This window comes from Medicago sativa, chromosome 3 (assembly GCF_051527215.1).
Source record: "Medicago sativa cultivar Bolivia chromosome 3, Bolivia_mono, whole genome shotgun sequence".
Lineage (NCBI taxonomy): Eukaryota > Viridiplantae > Streptophyta > Magnoliopsida > Fabales > Fabaceae > Medicago > Medicago sativa.
In genome coordinates, this window is record NC_140751.1 from 13271933 (window position 1) to 13294796 (window position 22864).

The 22864-nt window shown below is 31.9% G+C and overlaps 1 protein-coding gene and 2 long non-coding RNA genes across 3 annotated transcripts; all 3 read left to right on the forward strand.

The window, feature by feature from the left end:
* Positions 1-1040: 1040 nt before the first annotated feature.
* LOC146935880 (adenylate isopentenyltransferase 5, chloroplastic-like) lies at positions 1041-21288 on the forward strand. Its single transcript, XM_085750934.1, has 2 exons — positions 1041-1133; positions 20356-21288. The coding sequence occupies exons 1-2, from the start codon at positions 1041-1043 to the stop codon at positions 21286-21288; spliced, it is 1026 nt and encodes a 341-aa protein (XP_085607060.1).
* On the forward strand, positions 4810-5120 carry LOC146935881 (uncharacterized). The gene is made up of 2 exons (XR_015033114.1): positions 4810-4910; positions 5021-5120. It is a non-coding gene; the product is annotated as an uncharacterized LOC146935881 (long non-coding RNA).
* On the forward strand, positions 5150-5781 carry LOC146935882 (uncharacterized). Its single transcript, XR_015033115.1, has 2 exons — positions 5150-5237; positions 5455-5781. It is a non-coding gene; the product is annotated as an uncharacterized LOC146935882 (long non-coding RNA).
* Positions 21289-22864: the final 1576 nt, after the last annotated feature.

Genomic DNA, 22864 nt, shown 5'->3' on the forward strand with positions numbered 1-22864 from the left:
TTACAAATTTAATGCGTTTCAGACAAACATAATCTAAGAGTGGTTGCATAAAATAGGTGTTTAGCCCTAAATGGGCTAAAGACATAATAACATCTTAAATATAACCTCATCGAATGTAAGTTAGAAAAAAAATCAAATCACAAGCAGTTTAGACGCAAATATTTTAAAACAACTTCCACAAAAACGGTATTTAACAGAAAATGGAGTAAATATGTACAAATGGATTTTAGTTCAGCATTTTTTATAAAATACGTGTGAGAGACAATATCAATAGGAGTATTTTTTATTTTATTTTTTTTTGGGAATTTTGGCAGTTTGAGTATGATGATGGGTGATTACATGATAGATAGTTTATGCAAGAAAGAAAGAAAGGAAAGCAAAAAACTTCTGTGATAGAAGATATATCAGGAAGATTATACAAATACCAAAATTAATTGAGACAATCATTTTGGATTTTATGTCTTGCTCTGTACCTACGTTTATCATTTTATTGTGCATCATTTCTCTCAAAAGTCAAAACACATAAACTAGCCTTGCTGATATTGTACTTAATTTGCTAAACTTAGATGATATTGCTGTAGAGTGCCATATCAGATTCCATGGATTTCTCAGCTTGTACTTAATTTTTTGCATTGGTTATAGCAATATGCAACCTGGTATCAAATGGGAGAGTAATATGGTATGGCAAGCAAACCCCAATCTTACAGATAGCATAGTCTCTTGTGTGAACATGTCTGGTGAGTTGTTCATTCTTGTTTGATAAGTTATAATTTATAAGGAAAGATACAATAGTATAACCTTTGTGACTAATATGAGAAAAAAGGAAAACAGAAGACAGCTGAATATTGATGAAATCTTCTGTGTCATCGATGTATTCTTTTAACTGAAACAAGAAACGGAAAACGATAATAGATAAACTGCGCTGAAGTTGGAAAGAAAAGTGTTAATGTAGATAAAAATGTGTGTTTATCGATGCCAGGTTGGTTAGAATGATGTCAATGACAACAAACATGCTCTAACAACGTCTCAAGCTCTTATATATGATCTATATTACTATCAGAACTCGTCGTGCTCTCGTGTCTGTTCCGATAAATGCTCAAGCTCCTCTCAAGCCTCTGAAAATCTGGTGGCCGGTGATTAAATTGAAGAGACTGGATAAAAGATGGTTGTGCCATCAACTGGTCTATATCCAAACAGAGACTGATCGCCATCAAATGAAAATCCCATCCATCTTTTATTCTCGATAAGGTACATTTCATCGAGAATAGTAACTCAGGTAATATGGCACCTATCAATTGTCATTCCCAACAGTGAAAAAAGAATAACCATAAAATGAACATTTCTTTCGGAACTCTCGCGGTCAGGACAACAAGTCTGCTTTTCAATCGACGAACACATTTAAAATTTAGAGTACTGATCTTCGATGTCAGGCCTCAAGTTCTAATTTTGTTTCCTTTTGCAAATTGAACACGGAATCTTACAGACTAGTTTATCAAAACCAAATTAACAATAATATTAAGAGAATATCTTAAGCAACAAAAGGAGTAATCTGTATTTTTCTCTAATTTCTTGGTATAATTGTTGTTTCCCACACTTCACCACAATTAACATGGCAAGTATAAATTCCCTGAGAGAGATGCACAGGTTCACAATCAGTACAATTAGTACATATTTTCTATCAATTTTTTCTTTAATTAATTGGTAAGAAACAACTAGCGAATTTTTCCACCAACGAACTACATAAGATATTATTCATAAAACTGAAATTATCTCAAGCAACAAGCACAAAATAGTACTAGTTGTGAATTTAGGGTTATTGCAAAACATGTGAAAATGAAGTGTGGCTTTGTAACTCTATAAAGAAACAATTGTAGATGGCGAAAACATATCCCCAGTGACAAGAAAAGCAGACGGAATCTGTTGTATGTTTATTATACAGAGAGGATATAGATTACTCTAATACTGAATCTAGGGTGAAAGGGAGATTTTAGTATTATACTGATGTAGTTAAACATAATCTAATCATATATGGTAGTTCCTTGATTGGATATCATTTAAATAGAGTACCATTATTCTGACCATAGACAGAAAGCAAAATAAAATCACCCAAACTATGAATTAGGGCACAAATTAGTAATAAACACATACCATGTATAAAGACGAGGGGTACTCAACCCGCCTAACTAAAATCACCCAAACTATGAATTAGGGCACAAAAAAGTATATGAGAACCTTTCTAAGTACATACAAAGACCCCCTTTCTTCCTAGCTAGAAACAACATCCAAGACGTGAGTTTAATAGTATCTACAATTTCGTCCACCACGCACCAATATCTTACTTGAGAAATTAATTTTATTTCTAGCCTTCCAAATCTTCCAAATGGCTGTGCTCCATATAGTTAATAGTCATGCCTTTACATGATTCTTGTTGCAAGAAAAGGAGGAGAAATAATAAAGTAGATTGCTAATGGATTCAATAGATATAGTCAACATCTTTTATGAGAACATGTAGGGGTATTTTGCACAAAAAAAAAAAGAGATAGAAGAAAAGAGAAACATAGTAATACCTTGATGGATGATAAAATAACTAAAAACTTGACAATAAAACCATGGTTGCATGTAACAAAAAAAAGTGAATCACTAAATACCGTACAAAAGCAAAAAGTAAAAAAGAGAGATGAAAAGAGAAACAATACCTTCAGAGAAGAGAACATGACGAATAGAAGAAGAACAACGATAGAAAACGAGGAAAAGCAATTAGAAAGGAAGAAGAGAAAGAATGCAGTAATTCCAGTTTGTCCCTCTCATGAATCATTGATTATCGGTTTTCCCCATTGCAGCTCTATCACTGATTTTCACTCTCTCTGATTAATGTCAAGAAGAAGGGTTAAAACAATTGAGTTGTTTAGGTCTTTAATAAGGATAGACGATTATATGCAGTTCAACTTTATTCAGTTAGGGATTTAGGGAAATACCAACATAACAATGACATGATTTACTTAATTCTAACATCCGAATTTCCACTAGATGTGTGATCCAAAATATTAAAAAATAAGAAGTGAGGACTGACATCATAAACGAAGAGATGGCATGGGATAAATGGAAAAAGAAGAATATCTAGGCTTTTAGGAGTGCATATGTCAAGAAGGGATCTTCTATGTATGATGTTTGCCAGGCTTCTGGAAGAGATTGCCAAGTCTAATAAACAAGGAACTCATTTTAGATTAGTTTCTAGCTTTAAATCAAGTTATTTGGATGCTCAAGATTTTGTCTATATTAACAATTGACACAGAATGCTTTCATAATCCAACTCATACAAGGAATATGTCTCTTGCTCACAAAATATGAGACCATTTGGGGATCTCCTCAAGGAACACACGATATTTTTTCTAGACTAGTAAGAAACCTTACATGTACTTTTTCCCACCACCCAAATTTAACATAATTCTAACAAGACTCACTAAATTTGAAGGTAAACCATACTCCCACCGCTAACCACCTAAGCACATGATACTGTCACCTACTTTAAAAAGAACGTCTATAAAAAAGGCGACAAACTGACTAAATACGCTCATTACTCAAAACATAAGAGAAACCCTATAATTAACTATAATCCTTAAAGAAAAAAGATTCTAGTGGGTTGCGCAATATCTTCTGATCACCCATCAACCTCACTAGCTCAACTATGAAGAAACCTATAAGCTGACTTCAGTGAGTAAGCTCCCACATAAAATCTACACATTTAGAGATGATAGGACTCTCTAAAGGTCAGAGTAGATCACCCAAAATCATAAGCTCCTACATGAAATCCTCCGCCTACGATCCGACCCCTCTCTCCCAGTATATCAATAACTTTAGTTTCTTTCAGGACAAAAATCTAAAACAGTTCGGGGAAAAGAATTACACAAAACCAGTGATCATTCAAAATATGTATACTAGCCATCTATAACCTTTCTAAAGATACCATCATAGAACCAATATGTAGACTCTAGTTTCCCTGTTCGCAATAATGAGATCTCGTTCCACCAATTTGACACACCTCTTAAACTCACAACCTCTTAAACCCTATCGGGAAAAATGATATCTTCCTACAATGCATCACCCCTCCGTGATCATCCACTTTCACTCTTAGGCTTAGAAATATATAACCATCATAATCAAAAAATATTTCTCACACCTTTAGACCCTCCAAGATCACATTTTGATTAATGAAATACTTTTTTGAATGATTTGATTAGTGAAATACTATAAACAAATTTTTGTCAAAACAATATACAAATATTAAATATAAACACATTTTACATTACAAAATATATTTTTTTTGTGACAATTTTTTTTAAATGTATTCATTAATGTAGAAATTAAAAAATTTCATAAAATAAATAAAATAAAACACCAATTAATCTCCATCCAATGGAACTCAATTTAACTTAATGGGTTCAAATATCTCACCTCTAAGACCAATGCATTGGTGTGGTTGTAATTTATTTATTTTGTTTATATTAGTTTGGTAACGAGACGAGCCCGGATGATAGTCTAAATTGAGTTAAAACAATCACATAAAAGAGAGAGACACAACATTTAAACCAAAACATTCGGTTTATGGGTCGTCTCACTTTTAAATTGATCAACTTCACTTTTATAAATATATATTAATTAATATAGAAATTAATATTTTCATCAAACAGAAATTAAACAACCAAAATAAAGCACCAATTACAAATGGCCACCAAAGCAAACCCTTTATTCCAAATCCCCACCACCTCCTCATTTGCTATATATACACAATATTGTTGCCGCAGCTGCACCACAAACATCTTCTAAACCCTAATTTTTAAATCCCCAGAACCATTGCAGCAGCTCCTTACTTACTTTTGCAAAGATTCAATGTAATCAAATACATGCTTCAGGTATATACCTTATCACTTATGATTTCACACTTTTCGTTCATTTGTTCCATTTATTATTTTTATTTTTTTAATTTAATGTAAAACTAGATCTGAAATCTCTCTTCCTCCAGGAAACACTTTGATGCTCAGTGTGTTGAAGATGCTTTTTATTTCTTCGTCATCATCATCCACCATATGTTCTATTTGGTCTATCACAAGTTATATCTTTTCTGTTACTTTTACAAGTGTGATTTCTTTGATTAAAACATCATGTCCCACTCTGTTCAAGTCAAGAGATATGCAGATAAGTGTTTCTGACGGTGAAAAACAAGAAGCTGTGTGGCATTTGTGAGTTTGCATCTCAATCTCCATTCTCTGTATTTTTTTTATTTAAATCATGAATATTAATTAGTAAATAGTCGTTTTGGAACTGTATATCAATGAAAAACAAAATATAAAAAGTAAAAAAGAAAATACAACATGATAATGAAGGTATTTTGATTGATCTGTTAGTTTGGAATCAATTATTTTATTTTTTAAAATTTTTTTTTTTGTTTTTTTACAGCTTGATTGGCAGCTTGCAAGACCATTGATAAAGGAGAATTTATCAACTGTAATAAGTGTCCCTCCACTTATCACTGATCTCGTGTCATGAATGGCAGCTTGCAAGGTCAAAGATAAAGGGACCAGGTGGAAATGTTTAGTTTGTGAAAGATGATGGGAAGGAGAAGGAGAATTTATCAATTGTAATAAGTGTCTTTGTTTGAGGCAATGAAATTGTCTTTTTCAATTAAGCGAAGCCTTTTGGTTCCATTTGGTTTCCGATGAATTGTAACACTAGAAAATGACATTGAAGTTTACTTTGTGCAAATATTGTAATTTGTAGTACAAATTTTGTACATTGTAAATTTATTTTTCACTAAAGCATCATCAATTCAGATACCACATATATTCGATTTGTTAGACAAAATTCAGATCACTCATGCTAAAGACATAGTCGACACTGTGTCAGAAGCCCCCACTTTGCAAATTCAAGCTTTCAAAAACACATTATCCCTGTTTCTGAAGTTACTGTCCTGGTTATATAGATGCTCGCATGAAACCAAATGTTAAATTTTTGCTTGATTTGTACTAGACATTCATGCATATATGCATTTACCGTTTAATTTATACTACACATTCTATATTAAATTTTTGCATATATTTAAAAGACAACCTAAATTTATACCATTTTCGCTTGACAAACTGAATGTGGTGATGCATTTTTGGATGGAGCAACTTGGTTGGAAACCTTTAGCGCTCCTTGAAGCACCCGAACTTTTCAGATTCAGTTGAGAATAGGTTAAATCCAAGGCATCTGTTATCCAACATTTCATTTGCCTGATATGTTCTTCCTGATGACGAATATATGTTAATCATTTTGAGCTATATGAGGGAGGAGGATGCTAGCATCAGGTACTTGCATAAGTTCTCAAAGCATGGAATCTGCTGCCTACAAAACTAAGCTACTGCTATATCCATGTATGTAAAATGATTAAATTTAATATTTGTCTAGTTTGTGACTCATATTATAATTTGTGGCTGGATATGATATAATCTTTTATTTAAATAACTACGAAGGACATTCTCTTGAGTTGAGATAAATGTGATTTTTTTTTGAATCTGCAAAATATTTTTAACGCATAGTTTGTACAAGACGCAGCGAGCTAGCCACAAATGAAATACAAAACAACGGCCGCCGTAGATAGGCGAAACACACTGAAACCAACACAGCCATAAGGGTAGCCACAAAATATCAGCAGAAATGCAGCAGAACATTCAATACCAGCAGCAGATACAGAAGCTGCAGAGCTGGAATAAACAGAAGAACCTCTAAAAGACACACCCTCTACCTCATGAGGCAATTACCTGGATCCCAGTACCACTCATAAAATAAGGACGGGTTCCTTCAACCTCATTAAACTCCATCCCCAAGAAACCCCCTTAATCTTGTTAAAGACCTCTACCACCACCTTTGTAAAATTTGTAAAAATTCTCTCGTTTCTAACTTTCGAAAGCACCCAAATCGTTATGTGCCAAATTAACCTGAACCCTGCAGAAACCAAGACACTACACCACAATGCAAAGAAAGGTGAATTGATTTTCCTCATGCCCTTGGCAAAGAGGACAATCTCTAGGACTATCCGGATGGAACATGTTACAGTACGCAAGATTTCCTCTTGTAGGGCTACGATCAATAAGAAGTTTCCAAGAAAAAGCAATCTCTAGTTTAATGTGATTTAAATCAAATGGATAGACAAGAATCAGAACTCATCTGAAGCAATTTGTTTTGTGCTAAAATCAATGACTAACTAAAAGGTAACTTTAATTAATAAGTGGCATGTTACTTTACTTTTGTACAATGTCTTAGCTAAACCGTAAAGATAAAATTCAAAATATATGTAAAGCAATTGTCAAATAATGAATCCTAGAAGTGTATGATACTGTGATTATGTGGCAGATTTGGATCAAATATTTAACGATGGTATTAAGATGTTTCGTTCATTTTTTTCTTAAAGTATCTGTAGCTACTGTCCTGTTATTTTGTTTTTGCTACCTATATTTTTTCTTAAATTTTTACTTACCTAGTTGGAGGCTCTTATTACGTAATACTTGCATTTGATGGAAATTGTATATGGGTTACGATGTTCATTTCGAGGTTGTTATTTCATATGATTTAACGATGTTATGCAAATTCCTCTTCTTAGGCAAGTCTAATATTTGTTTATCATTCATTACATTTCATTAAATGAACAGATTTAGCAACAAGAGCTGAAGTTAAACGCAAAAATTTTCAATATGAACCCTCTTGGTTGAGTAAAGGAAAATTTTCACCACAATTGATATGATTTTCGTGCATAAAAGTTGGAAGAAAACTTAACTGCATATGGAATGACAAAATTTCATACCTACCTTATATCATTATATAAATTTACTATCTTTGAGATTGGTTTGTTCTTTATCTCATTGTCGCCTTCTTGTTTTCTATTCTCCAACTCAATTTCAATGATTTCTCTGTGTTACTATAAAAAACCATTCATCTGTCAAGTTATGTATCGCATCAATGACAAAGTTAAATAAGCTAGATTCTTAGATAGCATACTATTTGTGCATGTTTCAATCTGATATAAAATTTCCAAAAGATTTTTAACAATCACAAATTTTTTAATAGCAAAAAAAATTATTAGATCAAAATGTGAGTAGTACAAGTAGTAATAAACATAATAGCATCTACGATTTCCTCCACCTCCGGCATCTTATTTGAAAAAAATCAATCAATTACTAGGCACCTAAATATCTCCAACAGTTGCAAGCCAGATAAGAGGCAGGACTTTACAAATATTCTTGTTGCAAGAAGAGGAGGAGAAATATATATATATATATATATATGGAAAAATGAATTATCGATTTCCCTAGGTTGTTAATTTTCTTTTTCTTTCTCGCTTTTTTTGTTGTTGAGGGTTTTGGCCAAGTCCCCGTCGTGCATATATCTTTTTCCCTTTTTTAATAATATATATGGAGTGGGCGGTACAAGATGGGAGTTTCGGTTGTGTGCCAACTTAGTTGGGATGTTTCCGGCCTCCTTGATGCCTAACCTATTTCTTGCCTTATCAAAAAATATAGGAAAATAATCATGTATTAATTTACAAATGAGTCATGGTCCATTTTGATTGGCTCATGAAAAAACAAATGAGTCATGATCCTTTTTTTATTGGTTGATATAAAATAAATGTGTCGTAATCCATTTTGATTGGATGATAAGTAGACATTAAATGAGATGGGGAATGTGAAGATGTCACATGTACAGTTGATTTTTAGGAAGGCATTTGTATTTGTATATTATATATATATATATATATATATATATATATATATATATATATATATATATATATATATATATATATATATATATATTATATTATATATAAAAATATAAAGATAAAGATTTCTAAACCGTAATATCTTCTAAACCCTAATTTTTAAATCCCTAGCACCATTGCGGCTGCTCCTTACTTACGTTTGCAAAGATTAAAAGATTCAATGTAATCTAGCTTCAGGTATATACCTTATCACTTGTGATTCCACACTTTTCATTCATTTGTTCATTTTATTATTTTTGTTTCTTTTGATTTGTGCTAAATCTTGATCTGAAATCTTTCTAACTCCAGGAAACACTTTGATGCTCAGCATGTTGAAGGTTCTTTTTATTTCTTCGTCACCATCAGCTACCATATGTTCTATTTGGTTTATCACAAGTTATATCTTTTCTATTAGTTTAACGAATGTGATTTCTTTGATTAAAACATCAAGTTCCACCCATTTCAAGTCAAGAGATATGCAGATATGTGTTTCTGACGGTGAAAAACAAGAAGCTGTGTGGCGTTTGTGAGTTTGCATCTCAATCTCCATTGTCTCTATTTTTTTATTTAATTCCTGAATATTAATTAGTAAATAGTCGTTTTGGAACTGTATATCAATGAAAAACAAAATATTAGATACAAAATAAACCAAAATAAAATATAAAAAGTAAAAAAGAAAATACGAACATGATAATGAAGGTATTTTTATTGTTCTGTTTGTTTGGAATCAATTATTTTATTTTTTTAATCATAATTTTTTATTTTTACAGCTTGATTGGCAGCTTGCAAGGTCAAAGATAAAGGGACCGTGTGGAGAAATTTTTCTTTTTAACAATCTTATGAAACCATACAAACACATTTCACTACTACAAAATACCCCCTTTAATAGCATTCGTTTTGGGCGTTTAATAGCGCTTGTGAAGCGCTATGAAAGCCCCCGCTATTAAAGGTCAGAACCCCTATAATAGCGCTTTCTAAACGCTATTAAATAGCAGTGTTTCAATAGCGCTTTCAAAAAGCGCTAATATAGCCTTATTTTTGTGCTATTTATAAGCAGATGTTTCTTAGCGTTTTCCGGAAAGCGCTATCTTAACTACCCCCATTAATAGCACTTCCAGAAAAGCGCTAATAAAAGTCCCAATTTTTTTATTTTAAAAATTAAATCTACAAGCAAAAGCTTCATAACGACAAAAAATATATATACGAATCAGAAACACTAATAATCCATTAATAGAAATAAACAACAATAATGTGTTGATCAAAAACTTAATTACAAATGACATCTAATGTACACTTGCATAAAAATGCAAAGTCTTCGCACAATATGTATATATGAACGATGACAAACCTAAAGTAACTTACAAAACTATGACTTTTTCTCTCCAATTTTCCATACTAATTGGAACCTCCCGACGAACGATGACTCCAATGTAACCGACAAATCCTTGGCTTTAAAACAAGACTTGAGATATGGATGCTTCCCTGAAAAAGAAAACTTGGACTAGCAAAAATAAAATTCATATACATATTGAAAAAGCATCAAAATCAATACTTTGTACACACTATACACTGCAGAAAATTAATGCAAATGAACCCGCAGCAAATATCAGTGAACATAGTGAACTAACCAGACTAATCAAAATGCAACCAAATGTTTAACTAACCTGACTCCTAAAAGATGAGGAAAGTCAACGCAAATGCTTGGTGAAGAATCGGCAAAACTAAAATCAGAAGCGTGAGATATTCTACGAATAGAAGTGAACCAACAAACCAAAAACTTGTAATCAGTTCTGATTTATCAAAGTTAAGACTCAACAAGAAACTAATAAGTTGTGCTTAACTTTTCTTTATAATACTCAAAGGAACTACAAATAATCACAAAGGACTAATTTACCTTTTCAAGTTTTTGTTAGGCGACAAGCCTTCTTGACTTTGAACCAAGTTACCAATTTCAAGTTCATTCTTGTCATTCACTTGAACACGTTGACCTGTAAGAGGATGGTGCATAATACATGCTTTAGAGACTTCGGAAGTAGAATCTACATTAAGAATCACAAGGAAAATTCAAGTGTATACATATATATATATATATATATAGACCAAATTGGCTAACGGAACAAACATTTGATGACCAATCTAACAAATGAAAGACACATTCAAGTATTAAACTATCTAATGAAAGATACTTCTGTGGACATATGTAATTTTAATATTACTTTTTATTAATAGTAAGAACACTCACCTTGATTCTTCCTGTGCAAAAGTTTGAATTTGTTAATAAGTTTGGAGGAGGCTTGGATTTTGGTTTATGGTCATGTAAAGAACATATCTAGTCAAATCCAAACTCAGTAATGATCAAAGGAAATGCATTCTTACTAGTGTTATGGATGGCTAGTGCTGCTTGGCTCAAGTACTTGTACCAATCTCCCAGGTTTTGGTGTGGACCACGCAATTCATTCCTCAAACTCATTGCCACAATCTGCTAGTCAATAAAAACCAATCAAAATTTTGTTATGCTACATTCAATTTAGCAAAACCATTAAAATAAATGAATAATATTAATGATATTTTTTTCTTTGACTCAATAGTAATGATTATCTTAAAATTCTAAAACTCATAAAAGTGCTTGGTTGCCAAAGTAAGTCCATGAATCCATCCTTGAGTACTAACACATTCAAAAGCCAAACTTCTCACCCGGACATGTATAATTTTCATCCAAAACTCTTTAGTTAGTGAAATAAGCTTATTTATAGTCCTTATCTTTAGTTAGTGAAATAAACTTATTTACAGTTCTTAATATAAAGGTTGTAAGCAAGTCTGAAAAACTAATAATTTCTTAATTTTATAGTGTATACTACATTTTGCATGAAATAGTGACACTTAAGAACACCTACTTTGAAAGAAGTGACACTAGGAACTTCAATCAATTTTCCACGGTTCATTCTACTCATAAATGACACTAATAAACAAGAAGTGAATCCATATGAAGTTGCATCAGTGTTCAATATTACAAGAAGTACACAATAATACTCCTCTGCATTAGTGAAATATTCGAATGCCAAGCAAAGTTTCCGGGATAAACTACTTTTTCCTGTTCCAACGTGTCAAAAAATTACCTACAAGAAGAGTCATCAAATTTATATAAAATTACCAATGTGTCACGGTGTACGTCCGACACTTGTTATGTCCAACACCGACACTTATGATTACATTGAATTATATCATTTTCTCATAATTTTATCGGTGTTGATGTGTGAGTGTCGCGTTAGTTGTCCGTGTCAATGCTTATATACCTTCACATAGTTATATACCTTACTAAAATTACACATAGTACAAAGTAAAAAAGTTCAACATAATAATGACATAGATATCCAACGACATTAGCCACTGAATTCAAATTTATCCAAGAAAATCTCCAAGAATTATTAAAGTGGTTAGCCAAAAGTATTATTGGTTTAACACTAGACCCACACAAATTTGCACAGGGGCCACTACTGACATTGTATAAAAAATTAGACCTTTTAGATTAAGCAAATTACAAGTGCATCTATGGAAAACTAAGTAAATTAACAATAAGAAAATGCAATTTAGTGTATACAAATTAGACTTTCTTCCATCCAGCTAATAATCCTAGTTAAGAAGCGTGCTTAGACCCAAATCAAGAACAGTCCATAGTTGAATTGCACTCAATTCTGACATAGAACAATGCTAATAACAATCAAGTTCCCTCTACACCTCATTCGAATAAACTCACATCAGATTCCACAAATAAAAAATAACAAAAAACTATTTCCATTAACTTAATCAATATAAGCAATCCACAACAAAAACTAAACATATACAAATTATTTATTAAAATCAACAGCAAACACTAGTTTACTTTGTTGAAAACAAAATGACAAGTTATAATATAAAATCTAAACGAACTAACAGAACTGAGAATCGAAATTGAAGTTGAGAAACAGAACAAAAAACAAGAACGAATAACAAACCTCAGAAGGGATACATGTAATGTTGAAACAGGTGCCACGGAAGGGCCGACATAACGATCGGGACGACCATCGACGTCGTTTTCAGATCTGACGGTGAAACCTATCGACAAGCTTTCAAAGAGCCAAATTTGAAAAAGCAAAACAAAAGCTTTCAATGAAGCACAACTCTTTCTTTTTCTCAGATCTAAAAATACCAAAACAGAAGCTTGTATAATGATAATTTCATGAAACAAGGGTTTTATGTTGAGGAAGGTGTAACGAATTGGGGATTGGTAGCTTAATTTAGGGCTTTTGTGGTGGTGGGTTTCTTGGTGACGATTGTGAGCAAGAAGAAGAAGAAGAAGAAGTGAGTTTTGGGTGTTTCTATGAGTTTGGTGGAGAAAAAGAAGAGAGAAATTTAGGGTTTTGAAGGGGTTGAGCAAGACGGAGATGGCGTTTTACGAATTGACGGTGGTGGCGTTTTGCGAATTGATGGTGGTGAGTTGATGAATACGATAGTTAGTTGATGAACTAAAGTGGCCTTGGTGTTACTGGGTGAGTTCGATTGAGGTATCTGAGTGTTGAAGGAATGGGTTGAGAAGGAAAGATGAGGAGAGCGTGTTGAGTTTTGATAAGTGTGGGAATACAAAATTATTTTCCACTTATTTCTTATATTAATTAATAATATACACAATAACGTTTTTCCAAAAGCGCTAATAAAGGGGTACCAATATGATAGCGTTCCACTAAAACCGCTAATAAATGGGTATTAATATAATAGCGTTTTCTAACAAGCGATATCTAACCCCCTTTTCTATTTTTCATAAGCAGCTTATAATAGCGTTTTTCCAGAAGCGCTATTAATAGGTCCGTCTGTAGTCTTTTTAATAGCATTTTATTGAAAACGCTATTGTATTGGTGCTATTAAAAGGCAAAATTGTGGTAGTGTTTGGGTGATATACCATCCAAACATAACGTTATTTGTTTAGTTTGTGGAGAAGGAGAAGGAGAATTTATCGAAGTGTCCCTTCACATATCACAGATCTTGTGCCTATCTGCACATAATTATTATTTTTTGGCATTAGAACTTAAGGGAAGTCTTTTGTTGTTCAGATTAATTGAAACACTAGAAAATGATGTTGAAGCTTCCTTACATACATTGTTTGTTTAGTTTATGAAGGATGGGAAGGAGAAGGAGAATTTATCAATTGTAATAAGTGTTCCACTACATATCACCGTTCTTGTGTCAATGTGCACAATATTAATTATTATATTGAGGTCCTGAAATTGTCGTTTTCAATTAAATGAAGTTTACCTTTTGCAACTATTGTAATTTGTAGTACAAATTTTGTACATAGTAAATTTAATTTTCTAAAGTATCAATTCAGATACCATATATATTTGTGACTCATACTATAATTTGTGGCTGGATATGATATGATCTTTTACTGAAATAACTACGAAAGACATTCCCTTGCGTTGAGATCAATGTGAATTTTTTTTTTTTTTGAATCCGCAAAATATTATTAACGCATAGTTTGTACAAGACGCGGAGAGCTAGCCACAAATGAAATACAAAACAACGGGCGCCGTATACAAGCGAAACATACTGAAACCAACACAGCCATAAGATGGCCGGCCTCAGCTAAACTGATATAAATATACACAACAACACAAAGCAGCATTTAAGTCAACTAATAGCAAAAACTGACAAAAACAGCCACAACATAACAGGGATCAGCAGAACTGAAAGAAAAATAAAAAACCAGTGTTGGAATAACCCCTAGGGGAGCCTCAAAATCTCAGTAGAAATGCAGCAGAACATTCAAAACCAGCACTAGATACAAAAGCTGCTGAGCTGGAATAAACAGAAGAACCTCTAAAAGACACACCCTCTACCTCATGACGAAATCACCGGGATCCCAGCACCACTCTGAAAATAAGGACGGGTTCCTTCAACCTCATTAAACTCCATCCCCAAGAAACCCCCTTAATCTCGTCAAAGACCTCTACCACCACCTTTGTAAACTTTATAAAAATTCTCTCGTTCCTAGCTTTCCAAAGCACCCAAATCGTTACGTGCATAATTAATCTAAACCACTTCACAAACAAAAACACTACACCATAATGCAAAGAAAGGTGAATTGGTAAGAAGACAATCTCTAGGACTATTAACCGGATGCAACACGTTACAGCACGCAAAATTTCCTCTTGTTGGGATACGATCAATAAGAAGTATTCCAAGAAAAAGCAACATCTAGTTCAATGTGATTTAAATCAAATGGATAGACTAGAATCAGAACTCAATACTAGGGGTGTTCGCAGTGCAGTTTGGTTCGGTTTTGAGATTAAAAGTCATCCGAACTGCAAGGTAAAAAAACATGTAGTTTGGTTTGGTTCGGTTGACTTTTAAAATAAAATTTGAACCAAACCAAACCAAACTAATGCGGTTTTGGTTGAATCGGTTGGTGCGGTTTTTTCGAGACAATATAATTTTGTGTTACCGAATAGCGACATTAAAATTGGTTTTTCCAACAATATTTCCGACAATGTTTTAAATATCATCTAACATTACAATTTTATTTTCACAAAACAATATACACGAAATTTAAAATGTGGACAAAAAATAATCCTTTTATGTATGAAATGTAAAAGACCGAGATTTATCATTCATTGCATTTCATTAAATGAACAAATTTAGCAACAAGATCTGAAGTTAAAAGCAAAAACACTCAATATGAACCCTCTTGGTTGAGTAAAAGAAAATTTTAACCACAATTGATATTATTTTCGTGCATAAAAGTTGGAAGAAAACGTCACTGCATTTTGAATGACAAAATTACATACCTACCTTATATCATTATATAAGTTTATTATCTTTGAGATTGGTTTTTTCTTTACCTCAATGTTGCCTTCTTGTTTTCTTTTCTCTAACTCAATTTCAACGATTTCTCTGTGTTACTATAAAACACCATTCATCTGTCAAGTTGTGTATCACATTAATAACCATAAAATAAACATCACATCTTACAGCTATTTAATCAAAACCAAATAAACAATAATTTTAAGAGAAATATCTTAAGCAACAAAATCATAATCTCTATTTTTCTCTAATTTCTTTGTAAGTAACAACTAATGAATTTTTCCACCAACGAACCACGTAAGCTATATTATACATAAAACTGAAATCGCGAGTCTTGTGGTTTCTACAAAAACATTTGAGTATGAGGTGTGGCTCACAACTCTTCCTATAAAGAAACCATTTTAGAGTGCAAAGATTCAGAAACCAAGAGAGAATTCACTCTCTAACTCTCAAATGAGAAACTCACAATTTTATATTAATTTTAGGGGTCAGATTGTAGTTGAAGGTAATAGTAATTAATACATCAATGAAAACACAATCTAGTAAAAATAGATATCGTCAAACATCGTGGCTTGTTTAGGTTAAAGTCAATAGTAGGGTGGTGGAACGTGAAAACTAGCATGGTAGGGTGGTGGTCATGCAAAGTCTATGTTATCTGTATGTCTGTATATGTATCATTCTCCTCGGGTTGAACAAACCCGAGGTTATCATTCATTGCATTTCATTAAATGAACAAATTTAGCAACAAGATCTGAAGTTAAAAGCAAAAACACTCAATATGAACCCTCTTGGTTGAGTAAAAGAAAATTTTAACCACAATTGATATTATTTTCGTGCATAAAAGTTGGAAGAAAACGTCACTGCATTTTGAATGACAAAATTACATACCTACCTTATATCATTATATAAGTTTATTATCTTTGAGATTGGTTTTTTCTTTACCTCAATGTTGCCTTCTTGTTTTCTTTTCTCTAACTCAATTTCAACGATTTCTCTGTGTTACTATAAAACACCATTCATCTGTCAAGTTATGTATCACATTAATAACCATAAAATAAACATCACATCTTACAGCTATTTAATCAAAACCAAATAAACAATAATTTTAAGAGAAATATCTTAAGCAACAAAATCATAATCTCTATTTTTCTCTAATTTCTTTGTAAGTAACAACTAATGAATTTTTCCACCAACGAACCACGTAAGCTATATTATACATAAAACTGAAATCGCGAGTCTTGTGGTTTCTACAAAAACATTTGAGTATGAGGTGTGGCTCACAACTCTTCCTATAAAGAAACCATTTTAGAGTGCAAAGATTCAGAAACCAAGAGAGAATTCACTCTCTAACTCTCAAATGAGAAACTCACAATTTTATATTAATTTTAGGGGTCAGATTGTAGTTGAAGGTAATAGTAATTAATACATCAATGAAAACACAATCTAGTAAAAATAGATATCGTCAAACATCGTGGCTTGTTTAGGTTAAAGTCAATAGTAGGGTGGTGGAACGCGAAAACTAGCATGGTAGGGTGGTGGTCATGCAAAGTCTATGTTATCTGTATGTCTGTATATGTATCATTCTCCTCGGGTTGAACAAACCCGAGGTTATCATTCATTGCATTTCATTAAATGAACAAATTTAGCAACAAGATCTGAAGTTAAAAGCAAAAACACTCAATATGAACCCTCTTGGTTGAGTAAAAGAAAATTTTAACCACAATTGATATTATTTTCGTGCATAAAAGTTGGAAGAAAACGTCACTGCATTTTGAATGACAAAATTACATACCTACCTTATATCATTATATAAGTTTATTATCTTTGAGATTGGTTTTTTCTTTACCTCAATGTTGCCTTCTTGTTTTCTTTTCTCTAACTCAATTTCAACGATTTCTCTGTGTTACTATAAAACACCATTCATCTGTCAAGTTATGTATCACATTAATAACCATAAAATAAACATCACATCTTACAGCTATTTAATCAAAACCAAATAAACAATAATTTTAAGAGAAATATCTTAAGCAACAAAATCATAATCTCTATTTTTCTCTAATTTCTTGGTAAGTAACAACTAATGAATTTTTCCACCAACGAACCACGTAAGCTATATTATACATAAAACTGAAATTGCGAGTCTTGTGGTTTCTACAAAAACATTTGAGTATGAGGTGTGGCTCACAACTCTTCCTATAAAGAAACCATTTTAGAGTGCAAAGATTCAGAAACCAAGAGAGAATTCACTCTCTAACTCTCAAATGAGAAACTCACAATTTTATATTAATTTTAGGGGTCAGATTGTAGTTGGAGGTAATAGTAATTAATACATCAATGAAAACACAATCTAGTAAAAATAGATATCGTCAAACATCGTGGCTTGTTTAGGTTAAAGTCAATAGTAGGGTGGTGGAACGCGAAAACTAGCATGGTAGGGTGGTGGTCATGCAAAGTCTATGTTATCTGTATGTATGTATATGTATCATTCTCCTCGGGTTGAACAAACCCCCCCCCCCCCCCCCCCCCCCCGAGTTTATATCAAGTTCGTCATCTAGATATGGTGAAAGTTAAGAATGGAAAAAAGGGCCAACCCGCCCCCGTCCCTCCTTGCCCTGTCAATAGCCCATCTAAAAAGGGTTGGAGCGGGGCGAGCCAACTAAAGAAATAGGGTTGAAAATCTCACCCCACCCCGTTTTATGGCGGACCGGCGGGTTGGCCCGTCAATGTTTTATTAAAAAATATTAATTAAAATCTTCACATAAACAATGTAAAAATATATAAATTTAAAGCCAATTTAAAGAAATAATTTTTTTTGATGGTGTCTGAGGTTGGAACCCCGGACCTTGCATATATTATGCATTGTCCTTACCAACTGAGCTAAGCTCACGGGGACCAATTTAAAGAAATCTATATATATATATATATATATATATATATATATATATATATATATATATATATATATGTGTGTGTGTATATATATATATATATATATATATATATATAACTAATGACTCCACTAACAATATAAAAATAATTATTCAAGCATATAAATTACATCTTCTATAATTCTATAATAAATCAATAGACATAGAAAATAAAAACTCCATGAGTTATGAATCAACTAATTGTTAAAAATATAAGGCTAAAATCATAAACCAAAAGTGACAAAATTAATTGAATTTTTTCCCCCAATATATGAAGGTGAAAATTGGAAATTGATTGTGAAATATGAATAAAAAGAAGTTAAAAAGAGAGTTTCTTTTTAACATATCAATCCAACGGGCCAACCCGCCCCGCCCCATCATTGTCCCTCTTTTTAGTGGGTTAGGCGGAGCGGGCACCCTTATCGTGGCGAGTTCAAAGTCTCAACCCACCCCGCTAAAAATGGCGGGTTAAACATGTGAGTATGAGGTGTGGGTTCACAACACTTCCATGAAGAAACCATTTTAGAGCACAAAGATGGCTCATAAACAAAGAGAGAATTCACTCTCTAACTCTCAACCTATAGTTTTTATCAATTTTGGTCATTTATAGTTTTTATCAATTTTAGTCATTTATAGTTTTGTATTATTTTATTTTTTTTGCTTTTTAAGTAGTTATCAATATTTTTAATTTAAATTTAAGATTTATTGTTATTTAATAAACTATCAAATTTAATTTAATGATAAATGTAACAAAAACAAAAAACACTTCGTGACAGGTACAAACAATCGCAATATTTTTTATGATAGTTGTAACGAAGGTTACTTGAACCGTCATAAAATGACTTAGCGACACGTATATCCTCGAAGGTTACCCATACGTTTGGATTTACCCCAAATTCAAGGGACCCATTCTGCATATACATATATTACATAGGTCAAGCCAAAACTTGTTTTCCTTAACTAAATTAACATAATGATATTTCCGTTTTTCATAATTTATTTAACATATTCAATTATGAAACATATGTATTTGATTGACAATAAAATTTTCGGCTACAATTGGTCTTTTTTTTTTTTTTGGGTGTCCGGGGTTCGAAGCTCAAACCTTGCATATATTATGCATTATCCTTAATAACTGAGCTAAGCTCACGTGGACGGCTACAATTGGTCTTCCTTAATTAAAAACAACTTTGTTTTGTACTCATATATAAAATTACTTATTTTTCTCATAGAAATATGACTTTTTTATGTATTCTACATTTTATAAAAAAAATTCAAACATCTTCAAAAAAGATATCATGCATTGCAAAATAGACAACATTTTATTTTTTTGTTGACCATTGACAATTTAACACAATTTATTTTAAAGGAAAGATATCAAATTATATATATAATTAACTATAAGGTTATAATCACATTTATAGCAGGTAAATAATGTTATTTCTTCTTGAACAAAAATAATAATATTATTTTTGAATCTTTTTTACTGCAATATTAATTAAATTTTAATTGTTACTATATAACAATTATTTTCTTTAACTTTTTCCGATCTTATAATTTTTAATTAAATAATAGTTATTCTTCAGGAACATTATATAGCATAGTTGAGTTCACTTCACTCATCACAACAGCAAAAAATACAGAGAGCGAGTTTTCTCACATATTATATATCAAACCTCTTCTTGGTATAACTCACTCCCTTACTAAGTAGATTCATAGAGGTAATGCATTATGATTCAATATTTTAAGTTTATTTTAAATTTGCTGATTTTAATTACGTTTTTTGTGTTGTTTTTTCTTCAGATTTTACATCAAAAAAATCTCATGGCTTTGACTACCTCAACCTTAACAGAAAAGAAAAAGGTTTTGTTTATATTGGGTGCAACAGGAACCGGGAAGACTAAACTTTCCATCAACATAGGAACTCAATTCCCATCTGAGATCATCAATTCTGACAAAATTCAAGTCTATAAAGGCCTTGACATTGTCACCAATAAGGTACAGGAATCTGAACGTTGTTCAATTCCCCATCATATATTAGGCATCATCGATGATCCAGAATATGATTTCACTATGGATGATTTTTGCAAGCACGTGCTTGACGCTATAGATCTCATAACTCAAAATGGACACTTACCTATTATTGTAGGAGGGTCAAATTCTTACCTTAAAAAATTACTCGAGGACCCAACTATTGCATTTCATTCAAAATATGATTGCTGTTTTATTTGGGTAGATGTGTCTCTGCCTATTCTGTTTCCATATTTGGACAAAAGAGTAGATGAAATGGTTGCGGCAGGGATGGTAGATGAGATAAGAGACTTTTTTGTACCGGGAGCAGATAACACAAAAGGAATTAGAAGGGCAATTGGGGTTCCTGAGCTCGATTCTTATTTTGAAATGGAAATGAAAAAAGGTATAGATGATGCTCAAAAGGAAAAGACATTACAGGAATCTATTAGAAAAACCAAACAAAACACCTTCGTATTGGCTAAAAATCAATTGTCAAAGATCCAAAACATGGCTGATAAGCTTGGATCGATGATAAACAAAATTGATTCCACAAAAGTCTTTGAAGCCATCTTAAGGGATGGAGATTATCAACATCTGCATCAAGAGATTGTGATTAAGCCAAGCATGAAAATAGTGAAGAGATTCCTAGAGGGGACAAGACATGGATTCAGAAATTCAAAATATTCAAATGGCAATGCAAAACACACACCGAATGGTGTTTGAAACATTGGGACAAAAGTTATATTTTTTTTATTGATTATTTTCATTTGGGTATAACATATGCATGATCTTTGTTGTCTTATTTTTCTCATTGTTTTTTGACACAAAATTAAGAGTTGTTGACAAGAATCAAATTATACTTGCGTATGTACTTTTTCGTCTTGTTTTGAAGGAATGTACTTTTCCGTCTTGTAATTAATTGTAGTTTTTTGAATAATAATATTAGAAAATTGAACTAGCGTCAATTAATCCAAACAGTAAGACTTAAAAGCTTAATACTCGTCCATGTGAGAAACTTCACTAACTAGAACAAGAGCCGGAGGGTGGATTTCAGATAGTGGTTCTGAATTCTTGGTTTTCTTCACGTGAGATGGAGGTTGAGGTGTGAAGGACATTAAACTACTTGACGGAAAAACAAAACTTACTACATTTTACATTAAGAAAAATAATATATTTTTCGAACAAAAAAAAATTAATATGTAGTACCTTTTAAGTGAAAAATACAAAAAACTAGACATAGTCCACCCAACCCCACAATGCACATATTTATTTATTAAACTGTATATCACAGGATAAAATTTAAAAAAAAATATGGCCACAAAAATTTAATGAAATTTAGATACCAAAAAAATTAAAAGCAATCTTTAGTTCTTGAGATAAATAAATCTAGGAAAGTTAATCCTTGTTATTCTAGGTTTGGTTGATAAAAGTAAGACAAAGGCATTAACAGAAAGTGTAAAGAATATATATATATATATATATATATATATATATATATATATATATATATATATATATATATATATATATATATATATATATGGGTGGGGATATTTTGACTCCAAGAGTAAGTTTGTTTACTTACTCCAAATCTTAGCCTTTAATACTATTATCAATTGATGGCTTAGATTGATTAATAATAAGTGATAGTGTAGACTTTAGTTTTCTTCTCTATTGGAGTTAAAACTCATCACCTCAAGATGGCAACAAAATTAATGACTTTTAATGGTCTGTTTTTTTAATTCTTCTTCCTTAATTTTTTTTTTTGTACATATAAGGAAAAAAATTGGTAAAGATTGCGAACTGAAAAGTTGGAGTTTGTGCACGCGTATTATATTCTGCGGTATCAAGTTTAATCTATTATCTAATTTTCTCACTTAGAGCAAATAAATGGGATGAAGCTAAAAAAATTCCTCAAACCATAAGAAGTATAAGAGTTTGAATAGTTTATTATGTCAAAGTTTGAACTGGTAATGGAAAAATTTACGATGATTGCTTTTCTACTATGCCTTGTTTCAAAAAATGGTTATCTTTGCTTGTCCTTGTTTGTTACTCAGAAATTCTTTTAACATCATCTACATTTTTGCCATGATAGGGTTTTTATGTTTTGCTGATAAGCTTTTACCATTTTTTTCCTTATCTGTACAAAAAAGAAAATTAAGGGAGAAGAATAGAAAAAACAATCCATTAAAAGTCATTAATTTCGTTGCCATCTTGATGTGATAGCGTTAACTCTAATAGAGAAGAAAAGTAAAGTCTACAATATCACTTATTATTAATCAATCTAAGCCATCAATTG